Genomic DNA, 22,463 nt, shown 5'->3' with positions numbered 1-22,463 from the left:
AAAAGACAAAAGCTGGTAAGCTTGACCAACAAGACGAACTGGAACAGACAGACAGAAAACACAGGTATAAATACCCAGGGGAGAAGTGGGGAAGATGGGCGACACCTGGAGGAGACGGAGACAAGCCCAAGGACAGGTGAAACAGATCAGGGTGTGACCCATATTTTTTTTCTCACAATTAAAGTGTTTAACCATTTTCTTTTCAGGACAACCAAGGCTACAAGTAGAACACGAAACAACTTGACATAAACAGCTGCATTCATGAGCGCTATTTAAAAAAATCTCAATAAAAAACAAAGGTCCGCCAAGCAAAAACCTTATAAGAAAAGTATTTCTAGGAAATGTTTGCTCAGTGGGACATGACTATCCAACTAGTCCGTGACAAATGTGTGGAGTTTGGAGCTTGTGCTAGCAACTATATGAGCTTATTACAGTATTATAGACACAATGTCCTGGGATTTCCAATGATCTTCTATGTAGGAGAAATTCTGACCTAATGACACATACGTAGCTTGTGAGCATCATAGAGCAAAACATGTTACTTGCCCTTGTTGTGTGAGATGAACCACTTTTCATAGATGGGTCATAATAGTTTCGTAGCTCAAACTGTTCGGGCCTTTACAGAAATGTTTGTGAGAATCCGCCCTTGTCTCACAAACAAACTCGAGCTCAGCCCCCGTTAACCGCACAGACCGATGGTTGGCATCAGCGGATGCAGAAGACATAGGTCCTCTGTATCTCAAACGCACAACGTTGAATTGGGGTTAGAAGTCCAAAATGTGCAAGCCTCACAGTGGGACTATAGGGCCACATTTATACCTGGTGCTGGTGGGTGTGTTTGTTTGTAATCGCAAATAAACCGTGTCAGCACAGATGGAGCGCCATGGCATACTGCGTTAGCGCTTATCTCACAGCATGCGCCTCATTACCTAATGCTCATAACCCACTGTATATTATTCATCGCTGACAGCTCACACTGCTTTGCATAACGCACACGCATACACACAAACACGGACGCATATGCGCACATGCACGCGTCATGCACCCCACACATTCGCAACACATACACCTACACACACACACACACACACACATACACACACACACACACACACACACACACACACACACACACACACACACACACACACACACACACACACACACACACACACACACACACACACACACACACACACACACACACACACACACACACACACACACACGTGCAAACATATACATACGCATGCAGGCAAACACACACACACACACAATCGACTCTCGCACACTAACGCAAATATCGACAAAAGCATATAAAGAATTCACACTCACACACAGGCCTAGACATAAAAACACAGTTTAATGAATGCACACAGACACACATACAGGCATGCACAAACTCATGCACATATAGCTTGTCAATAGTCAAACACACACACCATTAATACTCGTTCATCTTCGATCTTTCTCTCTCTTGCTCTCTCGCTCTCTGTTTTACACTTACACACATTTACACACACACACACACACACACACACACACACACACACACACACACACACACACACACACACACACACACACACACACACACACACACACACACACACACACACACACACACACACACACACACACACACACACACACACACACACACACACACACACCATATGAGAAATGAACAACCTTAATAAAACCTCAAACTTTCTTCCTCTCCTCCCTGTTTAAATCCACATCCCCCTTTAACGTTTCCCTAATCAGATTATCCGGCTGGCTAATGGGTTTCCTTCTGCTGCTCGGAGACGCTCTGGCCAGACCTTGGAAAGGCAAGACACATGGGGGTGTGCTACTGCAGACGGGGCTACATCTGCAGAGAGATGGAGGGAGGGAGGGATAGAGGGATTGGTGGATGGGGGTGGAGAGCATGCAGCAGCTCCACTCCAAGCCCCCCTTCCCTCCTCTATCCCCCCCCCTTCCCCCTCCCACTTCAGCCGAAATCTATAGGGAGAGAAGGCAGAGACAGGTGCATTTCTCCACAAATCGAGTTAGCCAAGACATGCCACATCCAATTGGGTTAAATTGATGTGAGAGTTTGCGATGTCTGCCGTGGGTATTACAGCAAAGGTCAGTGTGCCGAGACAATGACATCAATCTGCCTCCACGTGGCCAGCTAGTGTTCAGGCCCCGATGATTCAGATGCATAGATGGATGCGCGTTGATCTCACAAAAATTGACACAGTGGGAAGGGAGGGTGAACAAATATGCAGGGAAATAGTGTTTATGTTTTGGGCATAGGCTTAATGGTGGGCACATTGAAGTCTCATTACTGATCATTGGAGTATGACTGCACCATAAACTCGTAATTGGATGCATTATTGCTCACCATTAGGCCTAAGTATTCAACCCCCTTGACTTTTTTCCACATTGTGTTGCGTTACAAAGTGGGATTAAAATTGATTTGTATTTTTTGTTGTCAATGATCTACACAATAATAATAATTTAAAAAAATATTATAAAATGTAGGAAAAATAAAACACTAATATATCTTGATTCGATAAGTATTTAACCCCCTGTGTCAATATATGTTTGAAACAGCTTTGGCAGCAATTACAGCTGTGAGTACTTTTGGGTAAGTCTCTAAAAGTTTTGCACACCTGGATTACACAATATTTGCCCATCATTCTTTCTTTAAGCTCTGTCAAGCTCAGGGCTGGAGTACCGCATTTGGGGCCATGGTGCAGAGAGAAAAATGTGATGTTTTATAATGCTATTCTACACATTGGGATGGTAGGGTAGCCTAGTGGTTAGAGAGTTGGACTAGTAACCGCAAGGTTGCAAGTTCAAATCCCCAAGGTACAAATCTGTTGTTCTGCCCCTGAACAGGCAGTTAACCCACTGTTCCTAGACCGTCATTGAAAATAATAATTTGTTCTTAACTGACTTGCCTAGTTAAATAAAGGTAAAATTAAAATTTTGTTAAAGCTATTTTCCAGCAGTTCAACACTTTTTGCCATTGGGCAGGGGGAAATGTTTTGTTTTTTAGCTCATCTCATGCTTTTGTTTACATTTTGCCTGAGGCTGAGAGAAAATGTTGCAGTTTTAAAGCTAATTTCCTACAATTCTACACGTTTTGCTATCATATGCTATCTGGGGACCCCACAACCTCCCACTGGGGCACGTGCCCTGCATGGCCGTTCGGTGAAGCTGGTTGTTGATCATTGCTACACAGAACATTCAATGTCCTCTTGGTAAGCAACTGTGATGTAGATTTGGCCATGTGTTTTAGGTTATAGTCCTGATGAAAGGGGAACGTGTTTTCCAGTGTCTGTTGGAAAGCAGACTGAACCAGGTTTTCCTCTAGGATTTTGCAGATGCTTAGCTCTATTCCGTTTATTTTTATCCAACAACAAAAAAAGACTCCATTGTCCTTGCCGATGACAAGCATACCCATAACATGATGCAGCCACCACCATTCTTGAAAATATGAAGAGTGGTACTCAGTGATGTGTTGTGTTGGATTTGCCCCAAATGTAATGCTTTGTATTCATGACAACAACAAAAAAAGTATTTGCCTCATTTTCAGTATTACTTTAGTGCCTTGTTGCAAACAGGATGTATGTTTTGGAATATTTTATTCTGTACAGGCGTCCTTCTTTTTCACTCTGTCATTTAAATTAGTATTGTGCAGTAACTACATTGTTCTTGATCTATCCTCTGTTTTCTCATATCACAGTCATTAAACTCTGTAACTGTTTAAAAATTACTATTGGCCTCATTGTGAAATCTCTGTGTCTTTGTAGTGACTGGGTGTATTGATACACCATCCATAACCAAATTAATACCATGTTTAAAGGGATATTCAGGGTCTGCTTTTTAAAAACATTTTTTTTTATACCAATCAGCGGAAAACCTCCCTGGTCTTTATGGTTGAATATATGCTTGAACTTCAGTGCTCGACTGAGGGACCTTACAGATAATTATAGGTGTGGGGTACAGAGATGGGGTGGTCATTCAAAAATCCTGTTAACCAGTACTATTGCACACAGAGTGAGTCCATGCAACTTATTATGTGATTTGTTAAGCAAATGTTTACGCCTGTACTTATGAAGGGGGTGAACAGTTATTGACTCAATTAAGAAATTTCAGCTTTTCATTTTCAATTCGTTTGTAAACATTTACAAAATCTAAATTCTACTTTGACATTATGGGATATTGTGTGTAGATTAGTGACACCAAATTGAATTCATTTAAAATGTAGTCTGTAACATAACAAAATGTGGAAAAGGTCAAGGGGGTTGAATAATTTCTGAAGGCTTCGTGTTTATCTTTTCAAACCAAACTCCCACACACTGACAATGACATTTGCTCCATGTTTTTGGCCCTGAGACCCTTCCTGAGTTTGTCCCGTCAGTGTGCAAAAAATCTGTATACTCCTCCAAACAGCTTGACTAAAATTAGGCTGAAACTTGAATCCAAACCAATATGATTTCCTAAACCTGGTATCAGCAGTGAATAAATAGCCTATCTCATATTATATATAGTGTTGGTTGGGGGAATGTTTTAGCATCTGACCTCAGAAAAACAAATATGGACGTGCTGCAGGATTTTGCTTCCTCAAACTGTCACCTCTGCCCAGGGTCCTGAAATAGAGATTTCAGTCTATCGCTTTCTTCCCACCTTTATTCAGAAAACCATTTTATTTTATTGTGTTAGCTTTATTGCTACTCTTAGGCTTTGCTCTAAGATACTTTATATCACCCCCCGGGGTATTGGTTTTCATTCTATGGGTTGGTTCAATATGGACTTAGACCAAGCGCTAGCCAAGTCAACTGTACAGCAGCTGAAGTAAAACAAAAGCCGTTCAAATGAGCTCTTACACAGGTCGTAGCGTGGGAGGTCACGGCGTCAATGGAGAAATGCACGAGAGAAAGTATTTGAAAAACAAAAACATTAAAAAATATATATAAAAAACATGATTAGGAGCTATATAACAGATCAAAACTATAATCTATAAACTATAATTCTATAATTGCAAAACCATTTGGATAACTATTGTGCTTACGCAACACATTATCTTGGAGTAGAGGACAATGTGAGTACCTGACAGCAGACTCTGCTTCTGGAGAGCCCCTGTGTATTCTGGTTCTGGTTCCATAATGGTTCCGAGGCAATACTCCAAATATCTTGTCTAATTCCTCCCTGAGTTTGGACTCTGTGGGACCAAAAGATGGATGGGTACATGTATATTTAAACGTCACCAGATATAAGATAACTTCTGTTTACTTTTGCTATGCTCTTTGGAAATGTTCCGGCAATTAACCAAGGTGGGTAGACCCAGGACTCACCCTTGTGGAATCCCAGGCCTGATATTTGCCTGAGAATGAATTTACTCTCGTTTGCCAGTGAGGGATGCATAAACATAGTCTCTGATACGCCAATTCATCATCAGATAGCTTGGGGATTCTGGGTGTGTTCTGATCAAATTTGTGCCCTATGATGATGAGAGGCATGTTGGTTTCGCTTCAGAAAACTGCACATCCAGCAATTTGTCACACACGTCACGCAATCTCACGGGAGGCTGGGAGAGGGAAGTACTGGAGCATTTTCTTCTTCTTCGAAAGAGAGAGGGGCCTTCTGGGAACAGGAAGTGAATCAGAGGCTCAGGATGGGCAGACTGCATCCGATTGCTCCCATCTGGCTATTTTTTTTAAAGGATTATATCCAATCAAATTAGCTTTGATTGATCCACAGGCATTACGATTGGCTAGTGGCTGTGGGTATTGAAGGCCCTATTCAATCAAAACCGATTATAACCGGGTTAAGGATACTTTAAAAAAAATTCAACAACAGTGAGAAAAATGCGTATATTAATATGCAGTAGAGTTTCTTCTAGGTTCACACCATATTGTTTTGTCGAGTATCAACCTTAGCCTGCAGTGCAAGAAAAAGGACGTTTTGGACTAATCTTGGAAACCCAGTTTGTGGTTTTGATTGAGTGTTGCCTCTGCTGAGGTTCTGAGTTCCATAGAATGTAGTTATGGTTAAATGAAGTGGATATAAACCCACAAGAAGATTACAGTGTTTTGGGTGATAGGTTACCCAGTCAAGCATCCTGGTGAAAATACATGCCTTCTTGCAGGCTGAAACCATAGATTCAACAATTTAGCGATCTGCAAGTTAATTACCAATATAAAATTAAAGCAATTTGTGGAATGTGCAATACAAGACAAATGTGTGTCATATATTATTGTAATGAATGGACAACATTTGTCCCTATAGCAACATCCCACAAACATATTCACATTACATAAGGTACAAGCTCCAGCATGTGAATACATTTCATTTTTATTAAATAATTATGTTGCCTGGATATTATAGTCTGCCTAATTAATTATATTAACAATTTCCACTTTGGGGTTTATTCTGAATTATTCATGATAATTCATTCATAAGGGGCCCGTGTAATTATTGGCCTAAAGGGATGACTCACACACAAAAAAAAATGTTCTGTAATGCAGAACTTACAAGTGAAGCCATCAAATATGAAAATAAAGAAAATAAAGGGGTCTACTGCACCAGGCGAAACAAATTGGTAAGCTTCTGTCATGTATGGCAGGTGTTTACACGAGTGCATCGTTGGAATGGGTATAATAGCAAAGCAATAAACATTACAATGCGCTGGGATACAATTCTTCAGTATAATTTCACAATGACCTTGGCGTTTTATGATGAATTGAGAGACTAGGTCTACTGTAATTGCCGCTCCCCTTGACGCCGCACCAGTCAGCGCGACATCCGCTCTCTCATTGGCCAATTTGGGGTTTTAACATTAAAAAGCGCTCCATCATTCTTGATGCGCTGCCCTGTCGCCTGCCGTCCTAGCCTCCCATTAATCGCTTAATTCCAGTAAACCTACGTGTACACAATGGCCCGCTGTCTCTGGCTAATGCATGTGTGATTAAGCTTTTAGCCCGACCACACGGCGATATTAGCCAGCAGGTCTTTGCCTTGTATTGAGCCCAAAATGCCTCCAGGGGGCCGGGGGAGGAACGCGTGGGGATTTGGGGGGGCTAGTTAATGACACTGACCCTCACTTCCCCAACAGCCATTCAATTCAACAATAATAACGCTCCAAGCAGCTGATTTATGAAACTGGAGCTAATAATTGTCAATTGCTAGTGTGTGTGTGTGTGTGGGGGGGGGGGGGGGGGGGTAATGCCAGTATATGCTAAGTAAAATATGCCCTCTCTTTCGCCCGCCACTGGCCTAACACATGACGACCCCGGCACGGCTACTTAGGGGAGACAGCTAGTAAGGATTTGACAGCTTGAGTTTAAGTCGTCCCCAAGACATTTGGGGTTTAGGCCTACATGTGAAAAGCGTAGGCCTAACACAGCCTAGGCCTATGCTTATGTGTCAAATGCGTGAAATTATGGCAAACAAAAAAAAAAGTTGATTATAGGGCTACTATAAAATACATTATCTTTGTTTTGATAAAATTAATAAAAACAAACAAAATATCTAAATATAAAAATGCATATTGTCATAAAACGGTGGACAATATTTTATATTTCCCGGTTTTACCTCATGGAGTAGGCATGCAGTCATAAAACTCATAAAACTCAAAAACTCTGATAAATTAACACGCAAACGATGTCTCGAAGAGGGGAGGATTCACTTACTAAATTTATTTAAAGAGAGGGAAATCGCATGATGTCCATTGACCAATGTTAAACAGCACGAGATGAAATGATGACATGGGACTCTGATAAGAATTTAATTCCATCTCGTTTTGGACGATTTTATTAACCACAATTTTGAACACTGGCGAGAGATTTAATGATCACATCTTTTCTAAATCTTTACTTCAGTCTGGTCGATGGCATGCCTCTGCGTTAATGTCGATTTAGAGGTTTGAGTAATTTAGTAATTGATTCCTAGTCTATAGCTCTCGCTCCTGCCAGGTCCGCGTTCGATTGTTAATCTTATCCGGTGGAATAAGATTTTTATGCTAATCCAGTCGCTGGTCTATGTCACTTGGGAGGCCCTCAAAATGCTTCAAATGCAGTGGAGCAACCCGAGGAGGGCAGACAGACCACAAAGCCTTCGACCCACGAAGGTGGCCGGCGAAGTTTGGAAGACATGGATAACGTCATAGAGAATATTAGATGTTTATATCTTGCAATTGCATCCTATCAACTTGCTTTGATCAACACACGAACAAAGATGGCTGATGTCTAATGCTCAACCTAATCATAATCACTATTATCGTCATCATCACCGCCCACCATTATCGTCCTCAACATATCCTCATTTTGACCATATTGTCATCATCACAATGCGTACATCATTATGTTGAGGCAGAAACAGATTTATACGAAGTAGGCCTCCCACAACTAATTGCAGTAGTTATTATAGACCAGCGTCTTCGACTGAAAATTGTCCATCGAGTTATTGTATTCTGGACAGCACAACACGCTTTTTTTTGTGTGCGTGAAACTTTTCGTCCAGACATCAAAAGAAAGAGCCCACTCTTCTAATTTAATTTACCTCTTCCCCAGATGTCACCTTCCATCTGTGCGCGTGGAAACGTGATGCGCCCGGTGATGCGCCTCGTAGCCTATTATTTTTTTTCTCCCAGGGAAATCATAAAATCACATTCTTACATCAACATCTTCATACTCACTTGACTTGTATAAAAGCTTTATTTTGACATAGAAAAGTTTGCAATTCAAAATGCTGCGGCGATGGATGTAGGACATGAAGGGTAGAAATTGGTCTAATAAGGAAATATTATGTGACAAATGATTTCCCATTGCTATCGAAAAACAGTGACATATTAAATATGCTCATCATTCCATTATAATACGAGATTAGTGATTGCTACATTTTGCACTTGAATAATAACATACGTCTCAGAGAGCACGCCATTGTACAGTGGTAAAGTTGTAAACAATTCCATAGTCTATTCGTTTATTTGATGTTTGGTGCTGTGCGTTTTATTTTCCCTTGGCACTTTAGTATAGGCCTTAATAATCTCAATATCAAATTGAGATATCAGACGAAATTGTCAGGAGAACAAGCCGAATGAATATTTTATGTTGAGCTTTATCATCAACATTGCCTTCGGCTTGTGATTCGACCCCACCCGGAACACGTACGCCCTTATTAATAACCGTTTTGATAACGGTAAGTTTTCGTCAGCCCGAGTAAGACATTATGTTCAATGTGACAGAGGTTCCTCCCATCGCAGTGTCTTCATCCCCCTCTCTATTTTTCCTTTTTGTGAGTGTGATATATCCAATCCATCCACAGACAATGTCATTTTGTTCCTCTGTTTTGTCCCCCTGTCGACCCGCATTCCTGTATTGCTGAGCAACGACAGAGCCCACTAAAAGAAGAGGAGTTCCTTGTCCGCCTTTTAAATGTCTCCGGCTATTGTGTGGCACTTGCCAATGAAAATGTGGTGTCTCACACGCATCGCAGTTGTTCTGATTTATTTAAGTGATAGTATGGTTGCTGTCATTTATGTGTCGAAGGATAACAAATGAACTGCAGGTTCACTTTGATGAAATAACCATTATGGTACTGTAAATCCCGGATTCCATGCACTTGTGATATTTGTTTTTGAGATAATGCTTAATTTCAAGTGGGAGGACTTGTTAACATCATCATTACCGAAAGGGTAATGCGTAATTGTATTTCAACCACTTTTGAAAAAGGCTCAACTCACAGTCTGACTCAAATCTTATTTTACTTCGTTGATTTTGAAAACGTGTGTGTGTCGGCGCTGTGCCTGTGCGCGTGTATTTCAAATGTGAGGACGAGCGTAACATTCTCTAATCAAAATATCAAAGGTTTTAACTCTGAAATTGTATTCCGCCCAACATATTTCGAAACCAGTTGATAGAATAAAGGGAGATGTTGAAAATATAAAGGAGGGCGTTTCAATGACTGGTGGACTATGGTGGACTATAGGCCGGTCGAATAAAGATCCATTTGAATGAGAGAAACGGATGGCAAACGCTATAATTATATTTGCCTCGGCAAAAATATCAGAAAGGACTTCTCGGTTCTTTGTCCGTTATTAGATTAATTCATAGAGATGGCTTCTTTTGCGGTGCCAGACGCGTGGAGGGAGGACGGTGAACCAGTTGGTCTTTGGTTTCAATAATCAAATGAACCATGTGGTAGGCTTTACAACTTTAAGTCACAACTCGCGTGTAGAAAGAATAATAGAAAGAATGAGACAGCATTTACATAAAAGGGACTGGGTTGTGTCAAGAAAGAATTCCTTCTTATTGTCGTTCATCATTGAATTTGCAACGCTTAAAGAAAAGGGGAAAGACACTGAAACGCGTCAGCAATTGATCGCATAGGACTTCATTAGCGTAACATCTTCAATGTTATACTCGTTTATTTCGTGTTCAATTGCACCTTGCATCTCCTATTTTGAACATCATTTAAAATAAATAAATGGGCCTAGTTTCTTTTCTAGGGACACCAACAAAGGGTCAAAGCCTTTATCAGTTTATTTCAAATAATTAACGCTCTATTTTTGGCAGATGCCTTCGTTTCATTTTCATGGTGAAAATGTTTTGAAATAAATACATTGAATGATTACCCTAAAATTGACGTTAATCTTAGAGGGGTTCTTTGGAGTTTACCTATCCCTACAGATGTGTGCAGTGTGCACATCCATGGTTTTATGGCTGGAGACTTGGAAACAACTTGTCAAATTATTCATCAGAGTGTCATGGGAAACATTCGTATTCAATCGATGCAGAAAAATATCATTGTACATGTACACCTTTATTTTGATACACTTCCGTTGGGTAGTAATTGTGGAAGAAAAATAAACATTATGCAACGAATAAAATGTTGCTACACAGCAATTTTCTTTAGAAAGGCAATAATTCCTTGGAGAAATAGTCTGTGGACAAAACATAAAATGATGACATGTAGGTTATGGGCACGAACGTGATCAAATGAAAGAACAGTAGACCACCTTACAAAAAGGTTCACCTTATTACCAAAACCAAATTAGCCTAATATAGTGTGCCTAGAAGTTCCGATGGCTTGCTCACAACTTAGTTACATTAATTTAAAATATTTTTTTGGGCCAAATGCAATAAAACGAATAACAACCTAATTCGAATCATAAAAAATTACCCCCGAAGTTTAATTGAAACACGCCGTGCACATGAAGTGTGATTTAGAAGATAAAACATATTCTGCGGCTTTACCTTAAGTAATTGAAATAATACAGGACTATAATAATTGTTTTATAGGAATAGACTATACCCATCCAGTATTTAATATAGGAATAGCCTATATTCCTATAATAATGTGAATTTTAAAAATGAAACATTGCCTGTCTGGCCTACCATTTTATTTTCGTTCAGGCTACTTTCGTTTCGTTTGTTGAGACAGCAACAGTCAGACAACAACAATGGTGGTAGGGCAAAATAACACCAAAAGTCCAATAATAGTAATATTAAAAATTATTATAAAATTATTACAATAAAAACAACAATCCAACCTTGTGTACACGGTGTGTAATTTAACAACAATATACAGATCTCATACGCCCTGAGATCTACCTTTGTTGTAAAATTACGCATGAGCTAACATTCTTACAAGGTATAGCATTCCGGCATCCGTACTTCTAGCCAAGAAAGAATGCAAAACAGTGTGATCAAAAGAAAAGAAGAGAGAAGGGGAATACTATCTGAAATTCTGCCCAAGGTATACGGTCGGTTAAAAGGCTTAAAAGCTTGGGGAAAATTGGATCAGGGAGAATCGTCACCCAACTTTCATTATTTCCAAGTGGTGTGATTGAATTAAAGGGCAAGATGGTGGTTAGAAAGGAGAGAGGTGGATAGCGCGCTGGGGGGGGGGGGGCTTGGCTCGTAATGGCGTGGTATTAAATTCTAATTAGAGATGCAGGGGATCAATGATAGGGAGGTTGGACAGCGCGGTCCCACAGTGCCAGCCCAATAGACTGATGAGTTATTGTCATGTAAAAAAGCGCTAGCAATAAGACCAAACGCTTTGCTATTGTCCAAGCGGAAAGAGCCAAGTTTATTATGAGGACTATATGCTCTAGAGACCTGAGGCTAGGCGGCTCTTAGGGGGCTTTTCATAAAACAGGGCGAAGCTCCTATAAAGGAGGCCAGTTTTGGAGCAGGCGCTGAGCAGTGCACATCTACCCACGGCCTCTTTCCAAAACAGTCAAATCCAAGCAATTCATTTCTCCCCAACATATCTCGCGTTCTTATCATTTTTCCTGGGAAGTGCAGCTTTCTTTATCCACGGAGCCTTTTCAAATGTATAAAATGGAGTATTCTTACTTAAATTCCTCTGCCTACGAGTCATGTATGGCCGGGATGGACACGTCAAGCTTGGCATCAGCCTACGCGGACTTCAGCTCGTGCAGTCAAGCCAGTGGGTTTCAGTACAATCCGATCAGGACCACGTTTGGGGCAACCTCCGGCTGCCCGTCGCTCACGCCGGGGTCTTGCAGTCTGGGGACCCTGCGGGACCACCAAAGCAGCCCGTACGCTGCAGGTAAGCAACCGCCAACTTTGTCCACCACTCCACGCTCTCTACCCGGGTATATAGGACGTCTTGATTGCATTTGAAAATGGAAATGTGTTTAGTATTTACCAAACGAAATTTGCTTACACAAATGAAATAATTTATCACGTTAGAAGCGATTGCAGGCAATCGGTAATTCAGTTACGGGGTTACACTATACCAGTCACACCCAAACCGCCAACAAAATTATCTTAAGCTGCCAAAATGATAGGCATAATTTATTTACTTTGCGATGAGACATAAAGCTTCGAAAATAATTAGATAACCAAAGACTAAAGCTCATTATTGGCACGGAATTGGAGTTACAATAGCAACTACCGGGACAGATGGCAACATTATGACAAGTTTCCAAACTCGAACCCCAATATCAAAGCAAGAATTAGTTTACCATTACAATTAACCACATTACATTTCATCACTGGTCTCAATTTAGCACTAATCCACAAGAAATCTAACAGATTATAGAATACAATAACAACATAACCCGATTTTCAACAGAATCATTATAATTCGGATTGATTTTAATCTGACAACATTGCAATTACATATGATCAAATCTTTCTATTACTCTATAGCTATTGCCATTGCAAATAAGTTTAATGTTGACATTTATTTCCCCCAGTTCCTTACAAACTCTTTACGGATCATGGTGGACTGAACGAGAAGAGAAAGCAGAGGCGCATTCGGACCACTTTTACCAGCGCACAGCTCAAGGAGCTCGAGAGGGTTTTTGCTGAGACCCACTACCCGGATATCTACACACGAGAAGAGCTGGCGCTCAAAATCGATTTGACTGAAGCCAGAGTACAGGTAGGCTATGATATCCGGCGCTATCCTCACCTCATCCAAGCGCACTCGAGTCATTACGAACAAGACTCCCTACTATTATTTTGGTGTTAAAAAAATGGTATTTGGTTTATTACGCATTTTGCCAAAATCAGGTCCATACAGAACCCCTAGGCTTACACTGTTGTGAATAACTACACATTTGAGGGTTGTTTTCCGACGGTCAATATGCGGATACAGTATCATAGTGCATCATCCAATATTGACAGAATGACAATGGTTTCAGTCATTTACATATACAGTAGTCCCATTTGATTTAATGACAATTTAAAAAAGCTCACTATCAGTTGTCTAAATCTTTTGGATCTGTTTTTCGTTGTAAAGGTGTGGTTCCAAAACCGACGCGCCAAATTCCGCAAGCAGGAGCGCGCGGCATCTGCTGCCGCTGCAGCTGCCAAGAATGGCTCCGGGAAGAAGTCGGACTCTAGGGACGAGGACAGTAAAGAAACCAAATCTACCGATCCTGACAGCACCGGAGGACCAGGGCCCAACCCCGTTCCGACGTCCAACTGCAGCGGGCCCAGTCCAACCAGCGGCCAGGTCAACATTTCCAGCGGAAACGGACAAGTGGACCAAGGGAAGACATCAGTGTCTCCCGGCATGTGTGGAAACACAGCGATTCAAGGCTGGGCTTCTGCCCCCGGCACCATCACCTCTATCCCGGACTCATTGGGTGGACCGTTCGCCAGCGTACTGTCCTCTTTGCAAAGACAGAACGGAGCCAAAGCTACGTTAGTAAAGACAAGCATGTTCTAATACAGCGGAGACCCATTGACAAAATCAACAAGAGAAACATGGTTTACTGACTCCGGTGACCGAGGAGTGTTGAGTCCGTGGAAGGAAGGATGTTACAAGACAGACAGAAGGACACTGATAGGCCAATCATAACCGCAGTTGTAAAAAGATGAAGATTACTACTTTTATTTTTTTGCCTCACGCCTTCCTTCTCGGCTATCGTCTGGTATTGTGGTCATTCTGCACTTATAACTGTCTGGTTCAAGTAACCACTAACAGCTGCGCATTCATACGCAGTCCCATCATAGGACCAGATGTCAAAATATATCGACACTGTAGGCTACAAATCCTTTTAATTTAATTTTATTTTAAATTTTTAAGTTGCCGACATTTTGATTTGACTGAAGCTGTTTGATATATCGAATATCTCTGCTTATTATCGAATGAGACATCAACTATTTTGTCATTTTCCTGACGCAACTTGCTAAGTATAAGTAGCCTATACGTCACTGTTTCAGGGCTCATGAAGAATGTAGGTTTTTTTTCTCCAATTGTTGATATCAAATGAACTTGCATTATTTCCACAAAAAAAAGGCACAAAGTACAACAGTTCACCGCTGACAGAAATAAGTAGGCCTAATTGTTTTGTGTGTTTTTGTGGCTCAAATTGTATAGCGTTAATATGTATTATTGTATCCTATAGTTGACCATAGGCCATACTCCCCTTGTAGAATCACAGTCTTTTTTGATGTTTTACAAAGTTACAATTGGCGAATTTATTTTGCGTAAAAAAAAGGGAATGGATGCAAACATTGTATTTATTTCATTTTTATTTGCATGTTGTCTTTTCTGTCCAATTTTATAATATTTTCCCCCATTTTGTGAGCATAATTAATGTAACATGTTTTGTCCAGGATTTGAAAGCTATTTATATGTAGGTAATGAATGCTTATATTTAAGAAGGAACTATTTCTACATGTTCACATAGTTTTCCAGGTGTTGATGATAAAAATAATAATCAAATTGGCTTTGTCATGTTTCTCTTTGTACATCTTTAGACAACATGTAAGCAAACACCTTAGGCTACTATTCTGCATAGAAAATATTGAAAAAAGGTTAACCAAATTCGCACATAAATTGCTATTATCTTCTGATTCCCTAATCCACGTCAAATTGACATATTGGTTCTCACAAATTAAATCACATTCTTTAATCACTTTTGTCATGGATTCTGTAATATATTGTATTACTATGCACATCTATAATTTAAGTCACATAATACACTGAAAGACACCATTCTGGCGTCCGTGGCCCATTCTAATGGCTGGGGATTGATTTCAGCACCATGGACAGCGCATCCCGCCAGAAAGCACGCTTTCTGGCAAGTTGAGCCGAATCGCCCACACGCTTGCACATTACTTCATAATATCCTATAACTACAGACACCCACAAGTCCAATTAATTTGTTACATTTTATTTATAAACATACACATACAGTATACTATAAAGCCATTGCATTTGAACATCACATTTATCTATATTCGGATAGTGTTCAGGTGAATATGACAATAAATACAGAATTTAGACATAAAATATAATTCCCAAGCTATTCATCCTGCTAAGACAATATCGATATTTCTGTCTCAAAGATTCCCCCCCTGCAGAATTAGACGAGATTTATTCATGTCCTTAAGTAAAAGTTTAAAAAAAGACACAATCAGAACCGAAGCTTAAAAATACAGTATGTCAGAAAAATGTACCCAGACGGGCAAAGTTGTAAGCTACATTTGAGAATGGATCATACATCCGATACGAGAGTAAGCTATGGATTTATTTCGACATAGCAAATGATTTGGAATAGGCCTACGTCCATTTGTACATACATCCACAACTGGTATACCTTCTCAAACTGCTGGCACTGATCTTTAGTTTATATCCAACCAAATGTTACTCACGTGCAATTGCTGGTAAGACCATTTTTAGCCATTATTTCACAACGCAACAGGTAGGCCTAATGATTTTGTTGTTGTTGTGTGTGTTGAAAATGGTTTTCTATTGCTGAGCATTTACCAAAATCGTCACCACTGTCAACAGGGCGCAGAGAGGCATATAGACTCATTATAATACAATAAAAACATACGGAAACACACTTTTTTTTAAACAATGGCATTTTTTTGTTGTTGCTAAGGGCTGATATTAAATACTTCCACCATACGTCTTAGATGTATTCTAAATTCCGTGTTTAAATTGTAAAGACTATCACTGTCACGAAATCACGAGAAAACAAATGGAAGGTTTGGTAGGCTCTGACATAAGTCCCCCCAAAATAAAGGGGGATAATCAACAACAAAACATTGGAGTGGGGGGCGATTTTAAGTCCTGGTGCATTTTAAGTCCTCTGTGTTTTAGCGCTATTTCGACAAAAACCTCCAAAACCTACCCAATCATACTCAAATGAACAAACACCTCCCGTTCTTACCAGTCATACTTAAGTGGACACCGTAATTGGGTTCCCTTCCCTGGCGTGTGCAATCACCTGCTTACCTAAGGCACATGTTTTGAGACATTTCAAGCGTGACATTCCTAAAGAGAATTGGTTAAGAGGAAACCGAATGGTTTAGTACAGTAGCATACATCCGTACTAAATGACACATGTTAACCTCCACAAGCGCAATCCAGTTCACATGCACCGGTTCCTGTTATTGCTCTAAAATCAAGTACGTCTAACTTTGTAAGCGGATATTTGTTTCGAGCAAAGAAAGAGAGAAAAGGAGGACCTTTTCAGGCCAAAGTGCGATGTTACGGTAATGTATATCCTAGTAACAGCGCGGTATATATATATTTTTTAAATCCAGTAGGCTACTAAAGCAATAGGGAATAAATAAAAGATAAACAGCCAATTTTCGAGCTTCCTGGAAATATAAGAAAGGCAGAAAAACAATTTTACTCCCAGAATTTAAACCAGATTATTGATTAATTGTGGTTTCAGCAAAAATCTAAATCAGGAGGAAAAATATCAGGCTTTTCTAAGACTTTTGCTGACCATCAAGAAATAACCCCTAAAGACATCAAGTCATCAAAATGGAATGCACTTCTATTACAATTACCTGACACTTTAATTCGAAATCTTGACAACCTTCTTAAGGAACAAATTAAAAACTGAACTTACAAACGAAAGACTAATTAGGCCTATCTAACAACCTCCATACAAGAGATTCAAAGAAAAGGTTTTCTTATTAGCAAATATTTAGTCTAAGTCCCAAACTCAGTTTGTTGGATTTCATTGCATTGGTATTTTCAGGAGTTTCCTTTTCAGTTTGGAAGTGATGGAGGCTGTCATACTGTCTACACCAAATATACAGTATCAGAGCTCAGAATCAAAATGGCCACCATCTTCACAAGGGTTTGTGGGTGCATATAGAAACGAGGAAATGAGAACCTCAAAGCTGTAATCATACAGGGCCAATATAATCCATAGGGCTACTACGATCAGTCACTAATATTCAATGCACACACAATTTCCCAAGGTCAGGAATATTTTGGCCCATTTCAATCAAGTCATGGGATGTGAATTGCAGATATTGCAAAAAATCCCAACATAGGCCTTGACAGACAAGACACATTCCACACATATGTCGATTACTGGAGAAAAAAGAAGAAGGGAGACAATTTCTCCGTAATCCTTGTGCTTTCCCAATGTCGTCACAATGTGGTTGGCTGGCCGGCTGCTGTAAAGAAATAGAGCAATATTAACTGTAAATTCTCTAATAGATGATCATCATAATTCAGTTGGACTAAGGAAAAATACATGTATTTCTGTGAGGCAATTTGGTAAATGATACTCCTGTATCAGCAAAATTAATACTGTGAAAAGGGCAATAAGTTAATCAGTGTGTGATGTAGCTATTTATCATGTGAAAGCAAGGAAGACAAAGGTGTGTATGCGAGAAAGAGAGAGAGTCTGTATGTGTGAGTTTGAGAGAGAGAGATAGTGTGTTATTAAGTATGTATATGTGTGTGTGTGTGTGGTAAGCGGGGATGTGAGTGTGTGTGTCTGTGACTCACAGCGGGAGCGGATGTAGCACTGGTGGCAGTTGAGGAGGCCGTTCCGAATCCTCACGTCTGTCCCCGTGGTGGTGTCACCCAGCTGCCCTTTACAGACCCCACACTGCAGGGTGAACAGAGGGGGAAGAGGAAGAGAGCGAGAAATACAGGGAGGGAGAGAAAGAGCGAGAGAGAGAGAGAGAGAGAGAGAGAGAGAGAGAGAGAGAGAGAGAGAGAGAGAGAGAGAGAGAGAGAGAGAGAGAGAGAGAGAGGAAGAGAGGAAGGTGGAAGCAAAGTAAGACATGGACTTTGTTTGAATACTTTGAAAATGCATAATTCTTTCCTTACTTCCTTGTAGTAATCACTGATCCGACAAAGCTGGCGGCATCGGTTAAAGTATGGACGAGAGAGGATTCAAAAAGTTTTAAGCAATATGGTAATTCCTCCACCTTGCCTTCTGATTGGTTGGGTGGGATATTTTACTTGCCCCTGTACTATCCTTAAATATCAACAAGGAGAATCTGGGGGGGTTGGACTGAAATTTATCATCAAGTGCATTAGTCATGGCCCTGTGGCTACTACCTATGGATGGATGTGTCGCTGTGACGATACGGTGCTGGCCTAACACAACCTGCCTCAGCCTGCCGTGATACGGACCTTAAAGCACTGGATGTGGAAGTAAAGGCTGAGGGTCTCAATGATCATGGCCGCCCCTTTGCCCAGAGGGTGGCCGCAACTGGAGCACAGCTTCTTACCGCTCACTGACCTGCAGGGGAGAATATGGTCCCGATTAACACAGATTGACAACTGAGCAGCACAAACTGAATGACCGCGCTGCCAAATGAAGTATGGTCCAGTGATAGGGAATGGAACATTTAGGGATTGAGGCTTGTAGATTCCTCCTGACTCGCATATACTGTAGTAAAAGCATATGAATCTACATGTGTAACCATTATTTAACTCGGCAAGTCAGTTAAGAAACAATTCTTATTTACAATGATGGCCTACCCCGGCCAAACCTGGACGACGCTGGGCCAATTGCGTGCCACCTTATGGGACTCCCAACCACAGGCAGATGTGGTGCAGCCTAGATTAGAACCAGGGACTGCAGTGACACCTCTTTTGCACTGAGATGCAGTGCCTTTAACTGCTGTGCCACTCAGGAGGGGGTGTGTTATATTACTACAGTATATGTGACTCAGTTATACCAGTTTGAGATACCAGAAATGTCTTCTATAGAACTGACATGATTGCCTTACTTTTCACAGAGATCAAACCTTGCACTTGCAGCAAGTTCAATATCCTTCTCATATCCTACACATGACAGACGCAGCAGTGAGTGGTCTCAAGGAGCTGAGTTTGGCGCCCTCTGGTGTACAAAATGTCAACATGTGACAAAATACCTGTTTGGAGATGGAGGCATGTCGGATGGGCATGTGGGTGACTTTAACGGACTGGGCCCCATGGTCTCAATAGACCCACACCTGGAGATGAAGAGCAACATGCAACATGATGACCTGCCTTGCAACATGGACATGATTGAATCCATTAGTATGAATTGGACCAATCAAAAGTATGGGAGGTGAGCAAACAATATTGAGGTTCAATCGGTCAGTGTTTCCCAACTCCAGTCCTCGAGTACCCCAAGCACACATTTTTTGTAGCCCCGGACAAGCACACCTGATTTAACTTGTCAACTAATCATCAAGCCCTCAATGATGAATCAGGTCAGTTTGTCAGGGGTGACAACAAAAACGTGCACTGTTGGGAATTCAAGACTTGAGTTGGGAAACACTGTTATAGGTGAAAATACAGATGTTGTTGCCAATTCTGTTGACCATACAGTGTGCAATACAGCTGCATTTGACACATTTGCACTATAGGCAGTAGGTTTACCAATATGTGTTCTTATTTTATTGTTATTTTTTTTCAATCTATTTGAACCACCAACAAAATGAAATTTTTATTGGTTTGGACAATTATAAATAAGGGATCTTTTTTGTTGTTGTGAATTTGTAAAGATATCATCTCTGTTGTCATGAATCTATAAAGTCTTCACTGAAATCCCAAATCACTCCCTTTCCCCGCAGCCCTCCATTTGCTCATTCACGTGTGCCTCCGCCATATACACAAGTGCCCCGAAGCTGACGGAGTAAAACTCATCGAGGGTGCATGGGGCTAATTACACCCTGCGACAGCCACTTCAACCAAGTCAGCAAGTCTGCATGACTCAGAGCGAAGTGCTATCCCGACATGCACCGAGGCGCGGTTTGGAACCACCAAGACTCTACCTATACAGAACAACATGACGGAGAGTGGTGCCTAACTTATATGCCACGTGAATTTGTTTATGTGTCTGATTTTGAGAGACTTGACATGTAACAGATGAAATACCTCCCAAATTAAATGTTTAACTGTTTACCGGGCTTTATGTCTTGTAAAAGGATAGGCTGGATTTGCAGAAACACGTAGAAACACGAATTGCATCATTCAAGTCACCAGTGTCTCCCAATGTCGATGGGTTTTATTGATTCCCCTCGCCCCTCTCTGGAAGTCACCCTCAGAGTTTTTCGTCAGCGATACGTGACAACGGAGGGCCCTCCGAGTGAGTTGGTAGGGGCGAGTGGGTGGTTTGAGATGAACAGTTTATCATGACAGTGAGTCAAGGCCACCTGGGTAAAAGGCATGTCCATCAAACAGATAGAAGATGTGGAGTAGCATTCAATAAACGCACTTAAAAACAAAAAGAGAAACCTCTCTGCATGATACAGTGTATATTAGCCTGTGAATGATAGAACAAACTCAACACTCACGGATGCACCCTGACTCCACCCCACATACCTCCTGTCCCGAGAGGGCGTCTGTTGGCTGGGTTTGGCGCAGTCTAGTAAGACCTCTGGATGTTGTTTCTTGCTGGGGGGCTGGGGCAGGGCCATGGCGGGAGGTGCTCTTTGGCCATTCCTCAGACTCGGAGTCAGCTTGTCTGTCTGACTGCTGTTCTGGCTGATCGAGCTGTGGGCGATTGATTGTTTGCTTAAATGATTGATTAGTTTCACTTTGGGTACAATTTTTTTAAACATTAGTCATTAATGAACCATGGTAATAAATAGTAAGTCATTATTTTCACGCCCATTGTAGGGTTCAAGGTCACACGCACGCACACGCTCTCAGACTGACCTAACTGCTGTTTTCAGGCTCTCATCTCTGGACGCTGTGCTGATGTCACTACTCCTGTCGTTGTCTTGTCGTTTCCATTCCACACTCTCTGTGCTCCCCTGGTGGATGAAGAGGGATAAAGGCCGTTTCAAAGGGTTAGTTACAAATCACCCTAAAATCCACTGAAACACAAAACATACTGCCTTATGGGACAATAACAGCTGTTCAATAACTTCAAACGGTTAGTTCACAATTTCACTGTATTAGTGAAGTCCATGTCCCTACTCATACACGGAGTATAATGCATTTGAACTGTGTCAAGTTGTATTACCTTAAAATCCAGTGTAACAAAAAAGCACATTGCCTCTTTGCAGATATTTACTCTTGAATAAAATGGCTCATTCAAAATGTTAGATTGATTCCAAAGGTAACCCAAGATAACGTCTCCTCTCACCCCCTGCCTCTCCAGCAGCTCCTGCTTGCGTTCCCAGTCGGCCAGCGACCGGACGATGGTGTCCTGGGGGTCCATTGGTGTGGGGGCGTGACCCCGGATGGGTGAGGGCAAGTTGCAGGAGAGGGGGGTCAGGGGGGCCACAGTCTCTTCTAGTATCCTGCGCTCCTGTGGAGGGAGGAAAGGAGGGAGGGAGGCAAGGATGAAAGAAGGCAGAGGGGGGAGGTAAAGGTGGAGGGGAAGGAGGGAAGATTGAAGGATGAAGGGAGGGAGTTAGGGCGAGAGGGAAGGCAGAATGCGGGAAAGAGTCATTGTAGGGAAAAGGTAGGAGGACACTGGTAGGATGATAACAAGTTTGTTTTCAGTCAGCAGTCACATACATACAGGGGCTTCGGAAAGTATTCAGACCCGTTGACTTTTTCCACATTTTGTTACGTTACAGCCTTATTCTAAAATTGAGAAAAAAATACAAATCCTCAGCAATCTACACACAACCCCCCCATAACGACAAAGCAAAAACATATTTACATATTTACTTATTTACATAAGTAATTCAGACCCTTTGCTATGAGACTTGAAATTGAGCTCGGGTGCATCCTGTTTCCATTGATCATCCTTGAGATGT

At 41.2% G+C, this 22,463-nt stretch overlaps 2 protein-coding genes across 2 annotated transcripts in view; one reads left to right on the top strand and one right to left on the bottom strand.

The window, feature by feature from the left end:
* Positions 1 to 12,069: 12,069 nt before the first annotated feature.
* LOC124011493 (paired mesoderm homeobox protein 2B-like) lies at positions 12,070 to 15,382 on the top strand. Its single transcript, XM_046324923.1, has 3 exons — positions 12,070 to 12,576; positions 13,229 to 13,416; positions 13,777 to 15,382. Exons 1-3 carry the CDS (start codon positions 12,336 to 12,338, stop codon positions 14,206 to 14,208), a joined length of 861 nt encoding a protein of 286 aa, XP_046180879.1. The 5' UTR covers positions 12,070 to 12,335; the 3' UTR covers positions 14,209 to 15,382.
* Positions 15,383 to 15,640: 258 nt separating this feature from the next.
* The window catches only part of LOC124010682 (LIM and calponin homology domains-containing protein 1-like), a 168,181-nt gene continuing 161,358 nt past the window's right edge, over positions 15,641 to 22,463 (bottom strand). Inside the window, exons 24-30 of the mRNA XM_046323341.1 lie at positions 21,842 to 22,006; positions 21,409 to 21,506; positions 21,073 to 21,243; positions 19,635 to 19,715; positions 18,889 to 18,997; positions 18,253 to 18,355; positions 15,641 to 17,915 (exon numbers count right to left, since the gene is read on the bottom strand). Coding sequence (XP_046179297.1) covers positions 17,890 to 17,915; positions 18,253 to 18,355; positions 18,889 to 18,997; positions 19,635 to 19,715; positions 21,073 to 21,243; positions 21,409 to 21,506; positions 21,842 to 22,006 — 753 coding nt within the window. The 3' untranslated portion in view covers positions 15,641 to 17,889. The remainder of the gene's footprint in view (positions 17,916 to 18,252; positions 18,356 to 18,888; positions 18,998 to 19,634; positions 19,716 to 21,072; positions 21,244 to 21,408; positions 21,507 to 21,841; positions 22,007 to 22,463) is intronic.

This window comes from Oncorhynchus gorbuscha, linkage group LG23 (genome assembly GCF_021184085.1).
Source record: "Oncorhynchus gorbuscha isolate QuinsamMale2020 ecotype Even-year linkage group LG23, OgorEven_v1.0, whole genome shotgun sequence".
In the NCBI taxonomy this organism is placed as follows: domain Eukaryota; kingdom Metazoa; phylum Chordata; class Actinopteri; order Salmoniformes; family Salmonidae; genus Oncorhynchus; species Oncorhynchus gorbuscha.
The sequence above is the reverse complement of the archived record's forward strand: the minus strand, read 5'-3'. Positions and strand labels throughout refer to the sequence as shown.